General features: G+C 41.1%; 3 protein-coding genes across 3 annotated transcripts; 2 read left to right on the forward strand and 1 right to left on the reverse strand.

Annotated features, from left to right (window-relative positions):
• Positions 1-441: 441 nt before the first annotated feature.
• On the forward strand, positions 442-1,519 carry LOC131695457 (uncharacterized). The gene is made up of 3 exons (XM_058983972.1): positions 442-898; positions 959-1,236; positions 1,302-1,519. Exons 1-3 carry the CDS (start codon positions 548-550, stop codon positions 1,390-1,392), a joined length of 720 nt encoding a protein of 239 aa, XP_058839955.1. The 5' UTR covers positions 442-547; the 3' UTR covers positions 1,393-1,519.
• Positions 1,520-8,022: 6,503 nt separating this feature from the next.
• LOC131695482 (uncharacterized) lies at positions 8,023-8,969 on the forward strand. Its single transcript, XM_058984011.1, has 3 exons — positions 8,023-8,373; positions 8,436-8,713; positions 8,783-8,969. The coding sequence occupies exons 1-3, from the start codon at positions 8,023-8,025 to the stop codon at positions 8,871-8,873; spliced, it is 720 nt and encodes a 239-aa protein (XP_058839994.1). The 3' UTR covers positions 8,874-8,969.
• A 6,898-nt stretch (positions 8,970-15,867) lies between these two features.
• Positions 15,868-17,108, reverse strand: LOC131695448 (uncharacterized). The gene is made up of 4 exons (XM_058983961.1): positions 17,039-17,108; positions 16,580-16,977; positions 16,241-16,518; positions 15,868-16,173 (listed from the first exon to the last, which is right to left on the reverse strand). Exons 2-4 carry the CDS (start codon positions 16,928-16,930, stop codon positions 16,083-16,085), a joined length of 720 nt encoding a protein of 239 aa, XP_058839944.1. The 5' UTR covers positions 16,931-16,977; positions 17,039-17,108; the 3' UTR covers positions 15,868-16,082.
• Between the last annotated feature and the right edge of the window lie 4,285 nt (positions 17,109-21,393).

Raw genomic sequence — 21,393 nt, forward strand, 5'->3', positions numbered from 1 at the left:
TTTACTTCGAGCGAATCTAGTCGTCCACAAATTTTTCTAAGTCCATGTAAACAGCAGTACAAGCGAACTGTCAAGAAAAGTGAGGTTAACTGTGTCAGTAAAGAACCTAATGGCGGTCTGAACAGCAACTCATAGTTGCAAATGCTCTGAGAGAAGAAAGGGATATCGATAGACTCGCGTACGCATGATGACTTCCAAATTCGGCACTCAGCTGATATCGCAGTAGGTTCGTCATTATTACGTCTGGCGTGTGCTAACCTTGCTATCGTTCTCACGTGAAACCTCGCTATCATCGCAATCACGATGATAGGTTATAACTGGAAAACGTGATAGTGTCGTGCTGCCTGCTTATCAACCACGCATTCATGCAGATGACTAGTAAAATTTTGTCTGTTGGTAAACAAACCCTTCGTTTATGCGAGACGTCTTACTGGAATAATTTAGGCTGAACAACAGTGACAGGACAAAAACAACCCGTTATCATTCCACTTGCGACGGATATAAAGGGACACCGATCGCGCTGAAAGGATCAGTACACTGCTTGAAAATGGTATGGACAAGACCACCGAACCCGCCCATTCCTACAGTTTGGCATACCTTCAAGGCGAAGGATGTCGACAGTGATCGTCTGGTTACATATCGCGTTCAGGATCTGACCGAGGATCGGTACGAGGACATGATTCAACATTTTTTGAACCACTTTATAGAGGAAGAACCGTTTTCCGTGAGCAAAGGAGCTTCGTCGAATGCAACACTACGAGAAGGAATGATTCAACTCTGGAGAAATGGGTTTGAGGAAAAGATGACTCTCGTTTGCTACCGGGAAGGATCGGATGAAATTGTTGGAGCAAACATTGTGCTCGTGAAAAGCTTGGATGAAGTTTATGATGGCGAAACTGTAAGTAGAGACTTATACAAATTTATTCAAAGTTAAAAACGACGTATTTTCTGTAATCAGATACCGTGTGAGGAACAAGGCAATTTTCGGGCAATTCTTGAGTATGTATCGGAGCAGTTTGACGTACATAAACACTACGGTGTAGATCACCGGATGATCGCGTACGGTCTGACCGTGAACAAGCGCTACCGTGGTCGGGGAATTGCCACGGAGATTCTGAAGGCACGAGTTCCGATGTGTAAGGCGTTCGGGATTAAGCTGGCGGCGCATCCGTTCTCCGCAATCGGATCACAGAAAGCAGCCATCAATGCGGGATACAGGACAGACTATGAGATAACGTGAGTCATGTGAAATGCTTCTATCGACAGCGGGGAAGTAAGTGTACGATAATTGTATTTTTCAGATTTGACGAGCTTGCCGCGTTGGGACCAAAATACGCATTGCCCGGAATACAGTCGAAGAGTTTGAAGCTAATGAGTTATTCGATCGAATGATTGATGAAGGGAAAGGTTGCTCAACACTTAAAATTAAAAAAAAAGTTTGGAATCCATTCTAGACTGTGAAGTAATGATTTACTGCTTAAAATTTGTGCAATATATAATCTCAGTACTCAACATTAAAAAAATCCTCGCAAAAAAATTAACAAAAAAGTATTCCATGGGTATTTTTTTTACTTTTGGCTTCTCGACCAATTATTTAACAATTATTCCAAATATGGAAATTGACTATGTGCGTCATTCATGATATAAGTTGAATATCTAGAATATTGAGTTCTACAATATGACGACACGAATGAACTCATGATGAATGAAGTTCACGTTTGACAATTCTCGGTGGTTTGTTTGCCTTGTCAATTGTGTGAGTGCGAGTGCAAAGGGTGCTCATCTGTTACATTCGAACTCACGTAACTCCTATCTAAACAAACCACCGAGAATTCTTGAGCGTTTTTTCAAAACGTCATATCTGCAATGAGTTACTCTCTTTGGTTACTTTCTCTTCTGTTAATAATTCGGTCACTTTAACATTTATCCCTCAACTCTTTGCATAATATGCTAGTTAAAACCACCGTCTTTCGATCTGTACTGTAAAATAAGTGAAAAGTGTTATAGTGACGCCGTAAAAATCGAAAGAGAAAGTAAACAAAGAGAGTAACTCATTGCAGATATGACGTTTTGAAAAAACGCTCAAGAATTGTTCATCCGGCTCATGTTGTGGGTTTACGTCGGTTGGTATAAAACCTAATTCTTGAGCGTTTTTTCAAAACGTCATATCTGCAATGAGTTACTCTCTTTGTTTACTTTCTCTTCTGTTAATAATTCGGTCACTTTAACATTTATCCCTCAACTCTTTGCATAATATGCTAGTTAAAACCACCGTCTTTCGATCTGTACTGTAAAATAAGTGAAAAGTGTTATAGTGACGCCGTAAAAATCGAAAGAGAAAGTAAACAAAGAGAGTAACTCATTGCAGATATAACGTTTTGAAAAAACGCTCAAGAATTCTGTGCAGTCCAAAGCTTACTGAGATCCAGAGATCATTTGGTCCTTTGAAAAAATAAATGAGCGTCTCAAAAGCGGCTACTCATTCCTTCGGGTAGGCTCTACGGCGATAGACGTGTTTTCGGTCTCCGTCTGTTCGCTATGAGTTGGTTCGTGGTACATTCCTCTTTCGGGACAGTTTGAACGGTAGTGAAGATAACATTATGTTAGTTTTTTTCTCGCGCAATTGATCGTCGTCGATTCGGTAAGGCAGTGCACAGTAGTGGTGATGAAATTTGCTGCTGTGGGTAGCGTTGGTCATGCTACTGGTATATTGGTAGGCATTCCATAAAGTTCCATAAGCAGTAGAAGAGCGTCTGAACCAGCATTCAATTCACCGGCACCAGTAAAGTATATCTTGTTTTCTATTTTGTCTCTCTACTATCTTTTCTCATATTTTCACATATTTGAAAAAGGTTTTTACCGTGATTCCAACCGTTCCAAAAAAGGAACGACGATATGAATCATTATGTCACCTCCTCAAGTTTTTCGTCTGAATAATCCGGTGCAAAGCAGAAAATTCAAAAAAAACTCCCAGAGCTCTTCTCTTACTCTTCCCCTGACACCCCAAATCTCTAACCCAGATAAAATTCCTGTTGAACAAGACACGATTCCATGTGTAAACAAAACTACCCTCTCCCCCAACTCACCTCCCTGACGTGTCCGACAATATATCGATCGGCCGGTCGATATATGGATCAATTCCTTCAGACCCAAGGTATCAGCAAAGACCAACTGCTAATTTCGCTAGTGTAAACTTTACGTCCTTCTTTCTGATTGAAATCAGGCTAGCGCAGTAGTAAATGACCTACGATTCAATATCGAACACAGAGTATATATTCCGGCAAACATCGTCGAAATAGGCGGTGTGCTAACCGAGAAATCTCTGAGGATTACGGGCATCTTTAAAAGCCCAAATCTCCCATCTCCCACATAATTCAACTCGGTATCAGGCATTGGTGCTTTCAGAATTATCAGCTCTTCCAATTCATTTCGGCTGCTCTGCCTAGTTACATACTGCTAGACAAGCGTCGACTTCCAGTTCGTATATATGTTCCCAGAGTCATGAACTGCACTAATTGCACAGCTGGGGCACACAAAAACGTTCTGTTACAATAAAGTTCTCGTCGCACACAAGGATGACTCATGCATAAAGCCGAATTTGCACCTATACGATCCAATATTCAACAATATTCTTTCATACACATCAAATACGAGCATTCACCCTTGTCCGGGACGGTGCCGTGCCGGAGCAGTGCGAATGCTCGTATTTAAATATTGGTGTCGTGCACGGTACTGAACCGTCACTGAATCGGATCGGATGGGTGGAAATAGTGCTTTAAGGAGACTGAAAAATGTTTTCTTTGTGGTGATAATCCCCACTCTGCACGTGAGTGTCCGACGTACAAACTATGCTCGGATAAGTTAAAGCGCCGCACAAAAGAGTAATCCACACGCACATTCGCGGAAATACTGAAATTCCATTGGAAAACACATTCTTGGATTTCTCTGACGAGGGTGAATGTAGCTCGGAAGGAGACAACGATTATATTCCTATTCTTTGGATCAAAAGGAAGAGAAGTGCCGTCGTCTAATAAGGACCGTCCATAAATGACGTAGCATTATATGAGGGAGGTGGAGTTTTATATTTTGTGATGACGTGTGACGACAGCGGGGTAGAGGGTCATGTCTTTCTACGTAGCCCTTTTAAAGCGGAATAGGGGTTGATCTGATGTCACGACAATCTTACCCGTTTCATCTAACATCGTTTTTTTACGGGGACGAGTGGGGGGAGAGTTACCGTCAAGCTATGTGATTACCAGGGAGTGGTATTTAGAGGTTTGTGACGAAATGCTACGATGCGGGACGGAGGTGTTAAAAATCACTCAAAAATGCTACGTCATTTATGGATCGTCCCTAACAGTGTTAAGGACACCGTCATTATACAATGGAGCAGTAGGAGTTTTATCCCGAAATTAGACACATTCAAACAACTTCTGGATCGCCCAAATTGTGACATTTTCGCAATGTCAGACACATGGCTTTGACCCGATTATATTATGAGTTTTCGTGACTTCAACATTATTCAACTAGATACGGACGACCATCATGGAGGAGTACTTTCGAGAATCCGAAAATGCTACTCCTGCAGAATCAACCCCCTTGTCTTCTTAAGGAAGCCACAAGAGTCCCATCATCTCCAGCTCGAGAAAACCGGTTGAATTTGTCTGTATGATCGAACTCATTGTTGCTCGATTGAACTTGGAGCGTTGTTCATTTGCCGATCGCTATTTCTATTTCCAATGGACCGTGTCCAGTCTCCAGTGATTGCAAGAAATATGCGGAAACGGTAGCAGAGAGAATTAAGTCTGCTGAAATATCACCACCATTGGACGAGTATAATTTCCTCGTCAGCCTATTTACGAGAGTGCAGTTAAAGCTCAAACTAGGCGTATCCCCTACAACATCTTTCAAACATGCCTGTCAAATCGAAATTGGAACAAAAAGTGCACGGAATTGCATGAAAAAAGCAGGAATTTTATGTCGAATATATTTCATTTCTGCGCAGGCTAGAAAACCTCATTAAAGCACAAAAGAGAGGTTATTAGCGCAATTTTGGAAGACAGTCAGTAACATGCGCAACCGGATAATGACAAATGAGGACGATGGGCATTCATCGCGAAAGGCTCGAGCGTTTGTATGTTAACGTGTTCAATTTGTGGTTTCTATGTCGTGTATATGTAGCTTCGCCTGCATTAATTCGATTTTGTAGCCGTGTGTCCATTCGCAAATTTGTATGTCTTCTTGGGTGATCGCGCGCGAACCGTGAATCTGATACTTATTTTCGATTTACGCCTCAGATGCTGGAAGAGAGTGAGTTATTTCATTCACTAGAGCTCCCGGTCATGTCATCATGGAACGTGTTGTCTAGTGGATATGAGCGTCATTTTTTACTGGTCCAACTGAACGCATGCACCTAAGCTGAAAGGGTCGAGGGTCTTGATACATTCACTTTGTCCTCGCGGCGTTATCCTGTATGTGAGATCGCGGGCGTAGGTGTGCGTGGATAATCGCGAAGGGTTGGAGCGTTTGTATGTTAACATGTTTGTCGCGTGCGCTTGTGTGTATATAACTTTTCGTGCATAAATTCGATTTTATAACCGTGTAGCCATTCACATAATCGTGAGTGAATAATCACGCGTGGATCGTGAATCTAATACTTAATTTGTGTATGATTCAAATGGTAGAAGAGAGTAATTTTCTCCATATCACATTTTTTAATTAATTATTTAGCCTATGCTCGATTATGAGTTCGGCCGATAAATCCTCACACAATGACCCCCACTGCGAAACTACTTTTCTGATTCAAATTATTATTTGCACTATCTTACTTCAATTGAACAGTCTTAGTTTACAGTTTCGGAAATTCTAATAGAAAGTAAAGAACCCGATGCTTGGGAAACTTTTTTTACAAAACATTTCAATTGAAAGTCTTACGAGAATGGCGTTCCTTCCAGGGACTAACGGTTGGGTCACCGGCGGCAAAATACTTATGGCTTCTACGACGTTCAAACGCAAACTGGAGAATTTTTTTCTTGAAGGCGATTGGTTTTACGTGTCTCAAAAACGATTCATCGATAATCGATAAAATAAGATAAAATTTACGCTCCTCAGTTAACCCTTAAAGGCGCAAAGCAATTTTTGTCAAATTTTCTGAAAATTGTCTCACAGTTTTAATACGTCACTATGATAATTTTGAGATGGTTTTTACAATGTTGTTTTAAAACAACATTGCGCATTTAAGGGTTAAACAGTAGACCACCAATCAAAGCTAATGACTGTTTTTACAAAATCATTTATATCGTAATTTATGGTGATCGTATTCTCTGCGGAATCCGTTGCACAATTGTTGAGAATATTTTCAAACAGATCGCGCAAAAATCTATTTATTCCTTTCAGTAGAGTGACAATAATTAACGTTAGAAAACAACTCGGCATGTTCAGCTGTCAAACATTCAGAAACGATAGAAGCATTTCTCAGTAAAGGTCCCATTTCTGATTCAAACTAATGCAGGTAAGAACTTTTGTTTAATTAGATTGTCATAGTTCATCTTTACTCATGCATCTCCATTCAAAATGTTATAGTTTCATCACACTTTTCAGAAATTATTATAGAAAGTAATGAACCTGTTGAGAGAGCATTGTAATTAAAATTAATACGATATTGGTTTTGGAATGCTTATACGAAACGTTTGTTGGGGTTGGGATATTTTTGCAATTCGCCATTTTCTTGCCAGTAACGCGCCTGTTGACGGAGGCAATTTTCAGAGCGCTTTTCGTTGGCTACTGTCAGCGAGGAGCGTTCCTTCTAAAAACTAACGAGCGGGCCACCGGCGGCAAAATACCTGTGGCTTCTACGACGTTTCAACGCACGCTGGAGAATTTTTGCTATAAACAGTTATAGTGTGGCTTCTTAACACGTCTGATGGTGGGGGCAATTTTTAGAACACTTTTCGATTTAGCTCGTTCGTTATAGTCATGATGTTGCTTGTTTCGTATGCGAACAACGAATGATTAAAGCGGGCCGCATCTCTATTTATCCGTCGTTTTCATTATTATAGAGGTTTTAACCTTAGTCATTAGCCTCGTTTTGGGTTAGAAAAATCTCTTTAGAAGGATCTTTAATCCTATGTGCGGCTATGTTCGCCCCTTATCTGCCGTATTTGATTGAGTTATTTAATTGCTTCCTATTAACGGCTCTGCTTGAAATAGCTCATGAATGGTAATTTTTCCTTTTGTGTGAACTCTCCAAATCTACCGACTTTCAATAGACTACTTTTAATGAACAAATATTAAGTTGTTGTTCAAGTTAGGCGATTCTCAATCACCTGATGTATAAATGATTAAAATCCATCTAGTAATAGGGGAGTTATAAGCGTGCAAACATTATATAGTTTCGTTACATAGGAATATTTTAGATTTTAGAATGACACCTAGCCCCAGATAGTGAAGTAAGACATTTTTGGCATAAAAAAAAACTTTTACTTCGAACGTTTTAACTCGGAGGTAAACAAATTATTTACATTGGAAATATGGAAGATAACAAACGACTTCTGCATTGCGTCGTTATGAAAAGACGCCAGTGTAAACAAACGAGATCTCAGTGTGCGTATTTTAAACATCAAGCTCAATACAATAGCAGTCCGAAAAGCAACGCACAGTTGCGAGTGCTGTGAGAGACGAAAAGGATACCGACGGCATCACGTAAGCACGATGAGTTTCAAATTTGGCACACAGCTGTTATCGCAGTAGGCCGGTCATTATCACGCCCGGATTGTGCTAACCTTGCTATCGTTCTCACGTGAAACCTTACTATCGCCGCAATCACGATGATAGGTTATAACTGGGAAACGTGATTGTGTCGTGCTGCCTGTTTATCAGCCACGCATTTATGCAGAGTAGTCTTGCTGGAATAATTTAGGCTGAACAACAGTGATAGGACAAAATATAACCCGTTATCATTCCACTTGCGGCTGATATAAATGGACACCGATCGTGTTGACAGGATCAGTACACTGCTTGAAAATGGTATGGACAAGACCACCGAGCCCGCCCATTCCTACAGTTTGGCATACCTTCAAGGCGAAGGATGTCGACAGTGATCGTCTGGTTACATATCGCGTTCAGGATCTGACCGAGGATCGCTACGAGGACATGATTCAACATTTTCTGAACCACTTTATAGAGGAAGAACCGTGTTCCGTGAGCAAAGGAACTTCAAAGAATGCAACACTACGAGAAGCCACGATTCAGCTCTGGAGGAAGGGTTTGGAGGAAAAGATGACTCTCGTTTGCTACCGGGAAGGATCGGATGAAATTGTTGGAGCGAATATTCTGCTCGTGAAAAGCTTGGATGAAGATTACGATGGTGATACTGTAAGTAAAAACTTGTGTACAAATATATTCAGAGGTAATATCAACGTATTTTCTGTAATCAGTTACCGTATGACGAGCAAGGCGATTTACGGGCAATTCTTGAGTATGTATCGAATCAATTCGACGTCTTCAAGCATTATGGTGTAGATCACCGGATGATCGCTTATGGTCTGACCGTGAATAAGCGCTACCGTGGTCGGGGAATTGCCACAGAGATTATAAAGGCACGAGTGCCGATGTGTAAGGCGCTCGGGATTAAGCTGGCGGCACACCCATTCTCCGCAATCGGATCACAGAGAGCGGCCATCAATGCGGGATACAGGACAGACTATGAGATAACGTGAGTCACGTGAAATGCTTCGATCGATATCGGGGAGAAGTAAGTGTACGATAATTGTATTTTTTTCAGATATGACGAGCTTGCCGCTATGGGACCTAAATACGCATTACCCGGCGTACAGTCGAAGAGTTTTAAGCTGATGAGTTATTCGATGGAATGATGTGGGGAAAGGCTGACACTATTTGAGTGAAAAAAGGTTTTGACTAAACTGTGAAGTAATTTTACTGGTCAAAATTTGTACAACACGAAATCTCAGTGCGCGATGCCAAAAAAAAATCCTCGCAAAGAATAAACTAACAAAAAAAGCATTCCACGATTTTTTTTACTTTTGATTTCTCGACCAATTCAGTCCAAAGCTTACTGAGATCAGCAGATCAGCAGCAACTGTTTCTAGGCAGTAAACTTCTTATTAAATATATTAAATCAAATCTCGAGTACTTCTTCAAATGGACGTAAGTAACAATGAGAGATTCTCTTTGAGGTCTTTCTCTTCTGTTCATTACTCGGCCATTTCAACATTTACTGCTCTACTCTTTGCATAATATTGTAGTAAAAACCGTCGGCTTTCGATATGTACTGGAAAATTAGTACAAAGTGTTGTAATGACGTCGTAATAAACGAAAGAGAAAGTAAACAAAGAGAGGCTCTCAATGTTACTTACGTCCATTTGAAAAAGTACTCGAGAAATTTTGACCGTTTGAAATATAAACGAGTGCCACAGCAGCGGTCACTCGTTCTCACCGCACCACCTTGAAGTATTTAAAATATGAGAGAACTATCAGCGAAATAAATTTTCCTCTCTCAATGGAGCAAAGAAGTTTTACGCATTTTCTCAGTCTCTCGTTCCATTGATTTCAATATCAGTTGGTCAGTTTTTACCATTCGTTCCAAGTTCAATCGGCTCAGTAGTTTGATGCTCCTGTTAAGTACCATTTACCCGTTTGCCGTTTTAGGAATTATCCTTATTATATTTATCGGATCTCCGGCTTATCCTCTCTGATTGGATTTCTGTTAGCCGAAAATGTGCCGAATCTTTGAATCGTTGCTGTGGCCGTTTTTTGTTTCTGCTGAATATTAATTGAATATATCGTACTTAACCTGCACCAACCCTGGAAAAAGTACCGAACAATGAAGGACACAAAAAAGTGCTCCCTCACAGTCGTTCCGGAACGTTGAACCCATCCCTCTAGGTTTTTCGCATCGCACTACAGTCCCGAAAGCAATACACAAAACAGAACGCCTTTTTGAACGACCGATACAAAAGAATTTAACATCTAGCCCTAAACGCTACAAATAACACCAAGTATGCAATACAGTTCGGCCAGCAACGTCGACTAAACGGAACAACGTTCCGTTTGGACAGCTCTCCCCGAACACATACTTTTCTACAAAACCTTTTTTTTATTTCTTCTCCAGCGGGTTCATGCTTTTATGGCACTGTCCGGCTTTCCGGGGCTCGGAACCGCGGCTTTTCGTTTCGATTTAGTGCCATATTATTTGCTGTTTCTCATTCCCTGTGGCTACCACCGACCAGTTGAAATAGGAACCGGACTGGACGAGCACGCGCATTTGAGGTTATGTTTCATACTATGGTCGCGTGATTTCCGAAGGAAAAAAAATCATTGATAAGCACACCACGACGACGGTGGCGGTGCACGGAAAGAGTCCGGTGCTCCATTGTTTCCAGTGAGCGATCCTATTTCAACTCTTCTGGAATTTCGCACACGCGGTTGAACTTTCCGCGGTCACTGACTTCGGTGGCCCGTTTCCCGAATGCTGTCCGGGAAAAATGGTGTTTCTTTCGACACTTTTTGCGCGCGGCTGTTTGAACTATCGTGTCGGCGGCGCACCTGACAGTAACTGGATCCCACCGGATGAGATCAAGTGTGCAGGCGGCACTTGGCTGGATCGAATGCGAACTGTAACTGGTATTAGGTTCTTTACTGGCACAGTTAACCTCACTTTTCTTGACAGCTCGCTTGTACTGTTTACATGGACTTAGAAAAAAATTGTGGACGACTAGATCCGCTCGAAGCAATTCGTAAAGAATTTCTCTAAGTCCATGTGAACAGTACAAGCGAACTGTTAAAAATGAACACTTGAGTTCATTTGTGACGTCAGCGTAAAGTATGCAATGACTTGGAAGTCGATTGTTTTGACAATTGTGGAAAATTGTTAAAACTAATGTCGTTTTCGTATTAGAACCTAGAAACGAAGTCATGTCAGTTGCTTCAAACAAACGTTTTTGATGGAACTAAGTTGGGTTCCTCGCAAAACAGCTAGGCAGAAATATATTTCAGGTTAGAACCCAACTCGATTTTCAGTTGAATGGTGCATAACCTAGGCTCGAGTTGAGCTTCAAACATACGGTTTAACAGCAGTTAGGTCCGAAACTAAGTCAGTTTTAGCCTCGGGTATAAACAACATAAGCTCGGGATACTTTTTCAGCTTGCTATGATCTTCTCCAGTTTTAAACGTTCATCCGTCTAAAACCAACGAGGCCGACAAGTCGCTGTGTAAGAAAGTTTGTCAACAAAGGATGTCTAACATCTAATGGAATATTGCACGATGACATCTCTGAAGACAAAAATGACAATTCAGCGAGCTTGTTTTTCAGGATGTTAGAATTCTAAAGCGATTCCAACGAAACAGATTCGTGTACTATGGTGGAATAAAAAAAGATGGGTGGGTAATGTCAGAGACATAACCGGAGTGAAGTAGAATACACTTTAGACCGGTAAATTCTGCTCTGGAATAAGCAATTTCTATGCGATTTTGTCGACTTTAGCACATTCATAGTTTATTTGGAGTATTTTTGGAATTATCAAGTTGACAATTTGCAACATTCTTTGAAAATATTGTTGAGCTTTTATGAATGAAGGCACGCAAACGAGCGTTTGACCGTCGTCCTACTACCAGCATCAGAGAAGTAGCAGATCAGCATTTTTCGCCACATGACCTGTACCAAACAAACCGTAAGTCCACCGGAGGAAAGGCTCCCCGCAAGCAGTTGGCAACAACTCCCTGGCAACCCTATACCATCATATGGAGTTTGACAGCGACCGACATATATGGGGCGTTATAGCTATAAAGCCCCAAAGAATTATGTTCGGCACTATGCTCGATATTCAAGCATTTCACACGACGTTTTGCATCTTGTGGGATGATTTAATAATTTAATTTAATCGACATTTTGTAACTAAATACAGCTTCTAATCATTCGGCTCAAAATCAATGTTTTGCCTTTCATGGCAGTGATGCTGGCTGTACAGAGACGTCGTCCTTGACAGGGTTGGCAACGAAGGCCGTGTAAAAGTGCCCCAGTCACGGTTAGCGTTAAGAAGCCCCATCGCTACCGAACAGAAACAGTCGCCCTGCGAAAAATTCACAGCTATCAGAAATCGAGCGGGCCTAAATTGTGACCCAAAATAAACCACAAACCAACAAGTTGTTTTCAGGACCAGCCAATTATAAAGTATTATTATTATAAATGAAATTTTCCATTGCCTTACAACCTCCCACCCCCTTTCCACCCGGCTTGAATAACTATCAATCTTGATGATGCTGTGCGGCGGGGGCACTAGTTTTTATTATAGTGGAAAATTTAGGTTTTCGCGTTTTTCCCTAAAGTTTTTTAGCTGTGCTGTTTTCAAGGAAGTTGTAGTTGAATTCAAAATAAAATAGTTTATTTCTGTTGTCAGAGATGGACCTTCCAACGAAAACTAGTCTGGCTCGCTTGGAATCGAATTGTATGGACCAACCACTGCTTTCACAAAATCTGTTATTTTCAGTAATTGTACATTCTACAGAATTAGTCACAACTATTTCCAATCAGCGCAAAAATCGAAGATTTTCATTCAGTACAATAGCAGATTTTCACTTTTAGAAAAACAGGCAACATTCTGGCCGAAAATTTTGAAACGGAGCACCTATATCGAAATGTTAGAAAACGTTCGATTTTTGTAAATTGAATCATTACACTAACCTGTCTACAAATCACACAAATAACTTTTTTATTTTGTGCCATTCTACTTGAAAGCGACGATATTGTTCACAAGTAGCTCACTTACCATCCAACGCTCTTGGCAAGCCACTTTCTGATGCTTGTAATAAAATTTCAATTCGATTCTTTGTCGATAAATTGATGGCCCTGAAAAGGGCCTTTTCTTTGGGCAGTTTTCGAAATTTACTTGGTGCTGGTGTATATGGTAACAGTTTTGGTGCCATCGAAGACGGCGTGCTTGGCCAACTCTTCTGACAGCAGCAAATGGACGGTGGTTTGAATTTTGCGGGAGACGCTGCAAACGAACTGCTGCATGCTGATGCTGCAAGCGAACTGATCGTGAACAACAGCATGCTGAGTTTTTATACCTGACTACAGCACAATGTAAGCTCGTCCTTTTTTGTGTTGTCCTCAATATGTGTTCGTCGTAGCTCCACCCCTTGGTTGGTCGACCACATATTTTTGATAAAGAACAAAATTGAAATTGTGTTTCCAATACGGAGGTTATCGAACACTCAGGGTAAAAAGAGTAATGTAATACGGCACTTTGGTAAAATGTTTGAGAATTGAAACCGTTTTTGAATGCGCCTAGTAAACACGAAACTGTAAACAAACACACAAATGATAACTTTTTATTTTATGTCATTCTACATGAAATCTACGATATTGTTCACAAGTAGCTCACTTGCCATCGAACGCTCTTGGCAAGCTACTTTCGGATGCTTGTAATAACAAAATTTCAATTCGATTCTTTGTTGATAAATGGCCCGTACCAAACATACCGCTCGTAAGTCCACCGGAGGAAAGCCTCCCCGCAAGCAGTAAGCAACGAAGGCCGTGTAAAAGTGCCCCAGTCACGGTTGGCGTTAGGAAGCCTCATCACTACTGAACAGAAACTGTCGCCCTGCGAGAAATTCACAGCTATCAGCAATCGAGCAGGCCTAAATTGTGACCCAAAATAAACCACAAACCAACAAGTTCTTTTCAGGACCAGCCAATTATATTCCAGTAAGATATAAATGAAATTTTCGTTTTTCATTGCCTTACAACCTCTTTCCTCCCGGCTTGAATTACTATCAATCTTGATGATGCTGTGCGGCTGGGCACAGGCAGTTTCCATTATAGTGAAAAATTTAGGTTTGCGCGTTTTTCCCAAAAGTTTTTTAGCTTTTAGCTTTTCAAGGAAGTTGTAGTTGAATTCATAGTAAAATAGTTTACTTCTATTGTCAGAGGTGGACCTTCCAACGAAAACTAGTCTGGCTTGGAATCGAATTGTATGGACCAACCACTGCTTTCACAAAATCCGTTATTTTCAGTAATTGTACATTCTACAGAATTAGTCACAACTATTTCCAATCAGCGCAAAAATCGAAGGTTTTCATTCAATACAACAGCAGATTTTCACGTTTGAAAAAACAGGCAGCATTCTGGCCGAAAATTTTGAAACGGAGCCCCTATATCGAAACGTTCGATTTTTGTAAATTGAATCATTACACTAAACTGTCACAAATAACTTTTCATTTTGTGCCATTCTCGTGAAAGCGACGGTATTGTTCACAAGTGGCTCACTTACCATCCAACGCTCTTGACAAGCTGATGCTTGTAATAACAAAACTTCAATTTCATTCTTTGTCGATAAATTGATGGCCCTGAAAAGGGCCTTTTCTTTGGGCAGTTTTCGAAATTTACTTGGTGCTGGTGTATATGGTAACAGTTTTGGTGCCATCGAAGACGGCGTGCTTGGCCAACTCTTCTGTGACAGCAGCAAATGGACGGCGGTTTGAATTTTGCGGAACATGCTGCAAACGAACTGCTGCATGCTGATGCTGGAAACGAACTGAGCGTAAGCAACAGCATGCTGAGTTTTTATACCTGACTACAGCACAACGTAAGCTCGTCCTTTTTTGTGTTGTCCTCAATATGTGTTCGTCGTAGCTCCACCCCTTGGTTGGTCGACCACATATTTTTGAAAAAGAACAAAATTGAAATTGTGTTTCCACTACGGAGATTATCGAACACTAAGGGTAAAGAGAGTAATGTAATACGGCACCTTTGTAAAATGTTTGAGAATTGAAACCTTTTTTGAATGCGCCTAGTAAAAATTCACTTCACTCCAGTTTGTTTCTGACCATATTTGCAATTTGCGTACTGAAATAAATCATAATTTAGGGTTTAACCCAAATAGCTCTCCAGGGAGAAACAGTCCATGAAACAGAAAATGCAAACTCATTCTTTGAAATGATTTTGGTGGCCCTGAAAAGGGCCTTTTTATAATGATACAAGTGAGTTCTACCTTTTCAACTTCCAAATCCATACAAAGTGCGTCCCTGCCGCTTCAGAGTATAGACGACATTCATTGCGGTTTTGCGCTTGGCGTGTTCAGTGTAGGTCACGGCATCTCGGATGACATTTTTCTGCACACCATCAGCATTCGTAGATTAAATTGGAGATGCATTTTACATCACCACGACGAGCCAGACGCCGACTGGCAGATTTGGTGATTCCCTGGATTTTATCACGAAGAACCTGGCGATGACGCTTGGTACGGGAACGCAAACACGATACCGCTCATTGTACCGTCCGGACGAGCATGTTGCTCGTGTGGTAAGCGAGCACCCACTGATACAAAACAAGCTCGCGTGACCTGTATATATAACATTCCCGTATGTAATGAAACGCTTACATGCTCCTTTTTGACGGCTCTGCGTGGGATATGCTGACAAATTGCGCATTTTCCTCGCTGTTTCCGAAGGATTTTCTGAAAATCCTTGTTTTGGTTTATTTATAGTAGTCGCAGTAATTCCGAAATTTAATACGATATACGTGCACAAATTTCCGATCAGATAGTGCAAAAATATTGCGATTTCGTCCAGTAGAACGGAAGATACTCGCATTTCAAACCTGGGAAAATTTCTCAACTGAAATTTTTGAAACGGGACCCCATATTGAAACGTTAGAAGTATTCTACTTCAAAAATATATAAGCCCAAGTAAACAAATTCTCACAACTGCCAAAAGTGAGGTTAAAGTTTCATGCAATGCTCTCTTCCGGACATAGGCAACTAGAAAGTGTGTAAAACGCGAGATCCCAATGTACATGTAACGAATGTCATCTGTGATTGTATTTTGCGTGATAGAGATGATAATCATAATTTAATTCCGTGCAATCCAAACTAAATTTTGAATACTTTATTTAAAGAAAAATAGTCATGTTTAAAAAATAGCAAAACAACGGTAGTGGAGATCACAAGTCGTAATCGAAATACACGTACCTGTCTATGCTAGTCGATACAATGATACTGACATTAAAAGGCTTCCGCAAAATCCTGTATTGAGATTGCGTGCGTAAGTAAACACCTTCCTCTTTCTATTCGATGAATAAACTCATCAGTTTTATACTTTTCGACGGAATGTTCAACAGCGTATACTTCGGTCCCAATTTGGCAAGATCGTCATAGCTGAAAAACAAAATTTTTGAACAAAACTCCCCTCCCTTCAACGATCGAAGCACTCCGCGTGACTTACGTTATCTCATAGTCTGTTCTGTATCCCGCGTTGCTCGCCGCCTTCTGTGATCCGAGTGCGGAAAACGGATGCGCCGCCAGTTTTATACCGAGTGCCTTACACATTGGAACACGAGCCTTCAGGATCTCCGTTGCAATCCCACGGCCCCGGTAGCGCCTATCGACGGTTAAACCGTACGCGACCATGCGATGATCTACGCCGTAATGCTCGAGAGCATCAAACTGTTTCGTTACATACTCGACGATTACCCGAACATCACCCTGTTCGGCACTTTTTAACTGAACGGGAAAATATTAAAGTTTTTATGTTCGATCATCGATTGCAGCGGATATTACTTACAATATCAATAGTGTAAACTTCGTCCGAGGTCTTCACGGTGACGATATTAGCTCCAATGATTTCATCCGATCCTTCCTTGTAGCAAACAAGAGTCATCTTTTCCCTCAAAACCTTTCTCCATAGTTTAATGGCTGCCTCTCGAGCGGTAGCATCCTTGGCAACTCCCTTACTCACGCAGATCGGTTCTTCCTCAATGAAGTTGTCCAGAAAGTGCTGCACCATATCCTCGAAGCGATCCTCGGTTAGATCCTGAACGCGGTATGTAATCAATTGGTCACTGTCAACATCCTTTGCCCTAAAGGTATGCCAAACGGAGGGAAAGGCCGAATTCGTTGGTCTTGTCCAAACCATTCTCACACAGTACTGATGATTGCCTCACAACTGATCGGTGCTTATAACTGTCGTAAAACGTTCTGATAAGGAAACGGAGGCGTGCTTTTTCTGGTTGTCATTGCTTACCCCAGTCAAAAATTTACAGAGTACCTGTAAACACAAAGAATTTGACAAGTCATCCTGTGCACGACTTACACATACTAGGCTAGCTCCTAAGAATGTATACATTTGCCGAGCGGGCGTCATTGAAATCATCGGCGAAAACAATTAGAAGAAATTTATCTATTGTTTGCTGCTAACGCATGATCGGCACCTAATATTGTACGTTTCATTAGAAACGCGCCATTCGCCAGAATTTTGAGGCGACGAATTGATTTGGCGCAATTGATAATTAATGCTGAAAAACATCGAAAAATGTATATTACCCAAGTATAATGTGTGCTGATTGTTTGCTTCAACTGAATTTGTCAATAAAACTGACCGAAACCTATGCTTCTAAATTTTCAGGTTTTTGTGTGTTTTATTTACAGTAAGTTTTCACGCTAAATTGCACAATGTGCTATGACGAAAAATTATCATCGCGTCTCCTTCGGAAAAGCACAGACAGTCGATCAGAAGGAAGCTATACCGTTGTCCAGAACCTTTGCTGGGAATAGGAATTACGATTAGTTATGTTTTGTATGGTATGCAGCTAAATTCCCAATTTTCACTAATAATAAGATAGACGCACTGATCACCTACCGTGTTTAGTGTAATTATGGCATAATTTACGAGAATAATCCGTTGCACATTATTTTATCCGCCGTAAGAGCTTATATATTTCCAATTACCAACTTTTTGGAAAACCGTTTATTTATCTCAACGATTTCAATAACGTTACCGAAAGCGGACATTCACGGACTAGTAGGAGTGTGTGCCGTGATGCTGTGTTGTTGCAAATGTGAACGTACGCGAGCTCTGCAATCTGCAATCGTAGTAGGCGTTTCCTTTATTGTTCAACGTGACAATTCCGGGGGTTTTGCATTTATGGCAATGGGAGATGATTAGATAGGATACCCAATTGTCAATTTTTTTCTTCTACTTGGTCTGTTTATGCGACATGGCACAAAGCGTTAGCGTGTCCTTCAAGCGATTTTTTGTTGCATTTCTTGTTAAAGAAATGAATAGAATTCCGAGGCCCAGAGTGTTGTGTCTTATATACCGATCGACTCACCCCGACAATTTGGGTCAATGTCTGTGCGTGTGTGCCTGTATGTGGCAAACTTATTCGTGTTTCTCAGAAATGGTTGAACCAGTATTATCCGAACCAATTTGAAATGATAGGCCTAACACTCAGATATACACACGGGTTTTTTTTACGCGGGAAACACGTACCGCGTAAGAAAAATCGCGTTAAGACTTATATTTTCAAAAGTTTTTTTTTGCACGGATATTCGCAAAAATATTCTAAGTCCTTTTGAATGCCAAAGACTTACTTTTTCCTGAAAAATTCTAAGTCCTTTTAAATGTTGCAGTTTTTTGCGTGGATTTCGCAATTAACTCTTACGTCCCCAATCCCCATTTCATTAAAAATATTAAATTTCAAAATAATGGCACTCCGCCACGGTTCAGCCAAACGTTTTTTAGAAACGATCACAACATTTGTCTAGTTTTAGGAACCAAGACCATCTTCCCGGAAATCACTGCAGTTACCCCACTTTCCGACAAACGAAGAACATTCATACCGGTTTTCAAACCCGTCTGGCGACACATAAAACTTTATGATTTTGCAAATCAAATGCACTAGCAACCATTCTGAGGGTTTTTGGTCGAAATGGTCACATCCCAGGGTACTCCGGGAACCTGGTTTCTCCGGAAAAGAGGACACTTTAAAGCCGATTATAAAATCCATCTAGCGACATGCCATGATGATTTTACAAAACAACTGCACTGGAGGACATTTTGATGGTTTTTGGTCGAATTGAGCACACCCCCGGTTATTCCGGGAACCTGGTTCCTCCGACAAAGAGGGCACTTTTAAACCTGTCATAAAACCCATCTTGCAGCATGTCAAAGTTCATGATTTTGGAAAACAAGTACAGTGGAGGACATTTTGAGTTTTTTGGTCGAATTGCACAATTGCAATATGCACATCCCACGTAAACGGTTAGCCAATAATACCCCAATGCTTATGGTCTAGATTAATCCCCTTTAATGTATTTGACACAGCTCAATGCTAACGCACAAAGGAGCCGTTAATCATTAGTGTTTTTACAAGATGTAAAAATAGAAAAAAAAAAAAAAAACGTTAGAGCCTGTCCGTCGGGTCTTGTTGACGCATCTTACTGCTGCGTGATGAGATCCTCTTCCTTGGCGGTGAAACATTAGGTGCGTTGTCTACCGCACCTTGGACGTCAATCGGTCCGTCTTCTCTCGCGTCTGCGTTCACGTCCATGTCGTCATCGGTACTGCATCCATGTTGCTCACGGTCGAATGTTCTTATTCGTTGATTGTGCTTACGTGTCGCTGTTGTAAACTCTTCTTCATCGGTATCTGATTCCTTATTGGTGGTGTTGCTTGTTGATTTGGGAACATTTGGTGTAATTGTTATTACCTTTGGTGTTGGTAATGTGGTACTGGGCCCGATCATTGTTGAGCTGGTGTTTGTTACTACCCAGTCTGCAGTAGTTGGTTTACCAACCAGTTGTGGTTTAGCATACGACGTCTGTATACCGGTTTTGGTCGTAGCCGGTGGAATTTACTTAGCAGTCTCTGTGCAAGGTTTTCCGTGGTGTAGCGGTTGATCACAATATTGGCATCTAGGAATATGTCCGGGGTCGTGGCTAGTATTCGATGTAAACATTCAGCACCTTGAGGTGATTTGCATGTGAAGGTCAAGTAGGAGTCGGACGTATTCTCACCACACGAACGCCATTGCGAAGTCCTAGGAAGAAGTTCCTCCAAGTATCTTCTTTAACACTATTCACCTCTCCTTATTTTGACATCAGTTGTTTGATAGTGCCAGGTCACGTAGCTTCATACAATGTCATTACATTCGACGACGTGTTTCAATTTGTTCTGCGAAGCGAATTATTTTGCTTGACTAATGTTTTTTAGCATAATCAGTACTTCATGACGTAAATGGTGGAATTGTAATGCGGTTCAATTTCTGCTACGTTGAGCTTCATGTTCACCTTCAACATTTGCTCCACTTCACGAATTGATGGTCTTACCGGACATTTCAAGTAATCAACAGCAACACAGTTTGCCCGCAACGGAATATTAGCTTGCTTTGCATTGGCACTCATTATTTGTTCACGTTTCACACACTAGGTAGAAAGAATCAATTTTTTTCTTGTCCAAACGGATTGTTTTCCATTGTATTTTTACCGAAAACTAATCCAATGAAAGTCATAATCATCTCAGAATCCAATTTCCCAACTGCTAGTTGCCTGATACATGCTAAAATGTTATTTGAACCAGCATCAATACTTATTTTACCAAATAATAGTACTATAAAACTAAGGCCTTAAAGCAGTCTAGTAACAACAGTTGTGAAGAGCAGTTTTAGTAAAATTACCATTATGGATCAATTGTATAAATCAAAGTTAAACAGCATCAGGAGCTGTGCAAAGATAAACAATCCGAAATGTAATCGTAATAATTTACGTCCGGAAGTCACCATCTTGTATTTCAACATGGCGTCAGACATAAACTTCTGGCAGCTACTCGTCAAAACCATTCCGAAAATACCCAGTCAGTCTAGATTCTAGACTGTGAACTCTGGACTCTACACTCTTCACGCTGGATTCAGGACACCGAGTTATGGCGTCGATATTCTGTGCTATGGACTCTGAACTATAGTCTCTGGGATCTTGATTCTGGACTCTGGAATCCGAGCTTTAGACTCTAGACTCTGCAGCTTGGACTCTGAACTCTGGTATCTGCACTCGGGACTCTGGATTTTGGACTCTTGGCTCTCCTCTCGAGACTCTGGATTCTGGGTTCTGCTCTCTGGACTATGGACACTGCAGTTTAGATTTCATAGGCACTTTTTCGAGATTCTAAATCCTTTACAGTGCGTCCTTTTTTAAAGCTACATAGCAGTGCAGTCCATTGGCACTTTATTGCATATAGCTGGTGAGATACTCTGTATTTGAATGCGGAATAATATTGATCATAATTTACAAAATTTTAAAAAGAGACACACTTCGCTAACGGCATATGGAACGGTCCCATTTTTAAATCGATAAGGTTTTTCCAAAACACGAGCCTATTTAGAAGCCCCTACGCTGCACACTGAGCGACACACTCAGATAACTCACGCAACTGAGTGCAAAATAGAGAGGAGATTCATCTCTCTCATGCTCTTTCTCTGCGGAACTCCCGCCTGCCGTGAGCAGCCTCTCGCAAGCGCAACTTCTTCCGAATCCAAGTGACCTGCCGCAACGCGCAAAGAACCTGCTTCTCAGCAGCAATCGATCAGCGCACAAGCGCACCTC

The sequence above is a fragment of the Topomyia yanbarensis genome, unplaced genomic scaffold, assembly GCF_030247195.1.
Source record: "Topomyia yanbarensis strain Yona2022 unplaced genomic scaffold, ASM3024719v1 HiC_scaffold_4, whole genome shotgun sequence".
Lineage (NCBI taxonomy): Eukaryota > Metazoa > Arthropoda > Insecta > Diptera > Culicidae > Topomyia > Topomyia yanbarensis.

What these genes read in the sequence shown, in the direction of transcription:
- LOC131695448 (XM_058983961.1), bottom strand. Translation starts at nt 16,930, where the DNA reads ATGGTTTGGACAAGACCAACGAATTCGGCCTTTCCCTCCGTTTGGCAT. An exon ending in AAGTTTACACTATTGATATT is followed by an intron (nt 16,519 to 16,579) that starts GTAAGTAATATC and finishes TTTCCCGTTCAG; the next exon opens with TTAAAAAGTGCCGAACAGGG. An exon ending in AGAACAGACTATGAGATAAC is followed by an intron (nt 16,174 to 16,240) that starts GTAAGTCACGCG and finishes TTTGTTTTTCAG; the next exon opens with CTATGACGATCTTGCCAAAT.
- LOC131695457 (XM_058983972.1), top strand. Translation starts at nt 548, where the DNA reads ATGGTATGGACAAGACCACCGAACCCGCCCATTCCTACAGTTTGGCAT. An exon ending in AAGTTTATGATGGCGAAACT is followed by an intron (nt 899 to 958) that starts GTAAGTAGAGAC and finishes TTCTGTAATCAG; the next exon opens with ATACCGTGTGAGGAACAAGG. An exon ending in AGGACAGACTATGAGATAAC is followed by an intron (nt 1,237 to 1,301) that starts GTGAGTCATGTG and finishes TGTATTTTTCAG; the next exon opens with ATTTGACGAGCTTGCCGCGT.
- LOC131695482 (XM_058984011.1), top strand. Translation starts at nt 8,023, where the DNA reads ATGGTATGGACAAGACCACCGAGCCCGCCCATTCCTACAGTTTGGCAT. An exon ending in AAGATTACGATGGTGATACT is followed by an intron (nt 8,374 to 8,435) that starts GTAAGTAAAAAC and finishes TTCTGTAATCAG; the next exon opens with TTACCGTATGACGAGCAAGG. An exon ending in AGGACAGACTATGAGATAAC is followed by an intron (nt 8,714 to 8,782) that starts GTGAGTCACGTG and finishes TATTTTTTTCAG; the next exon opens with ATATGACGAGCTTGCCGCTA.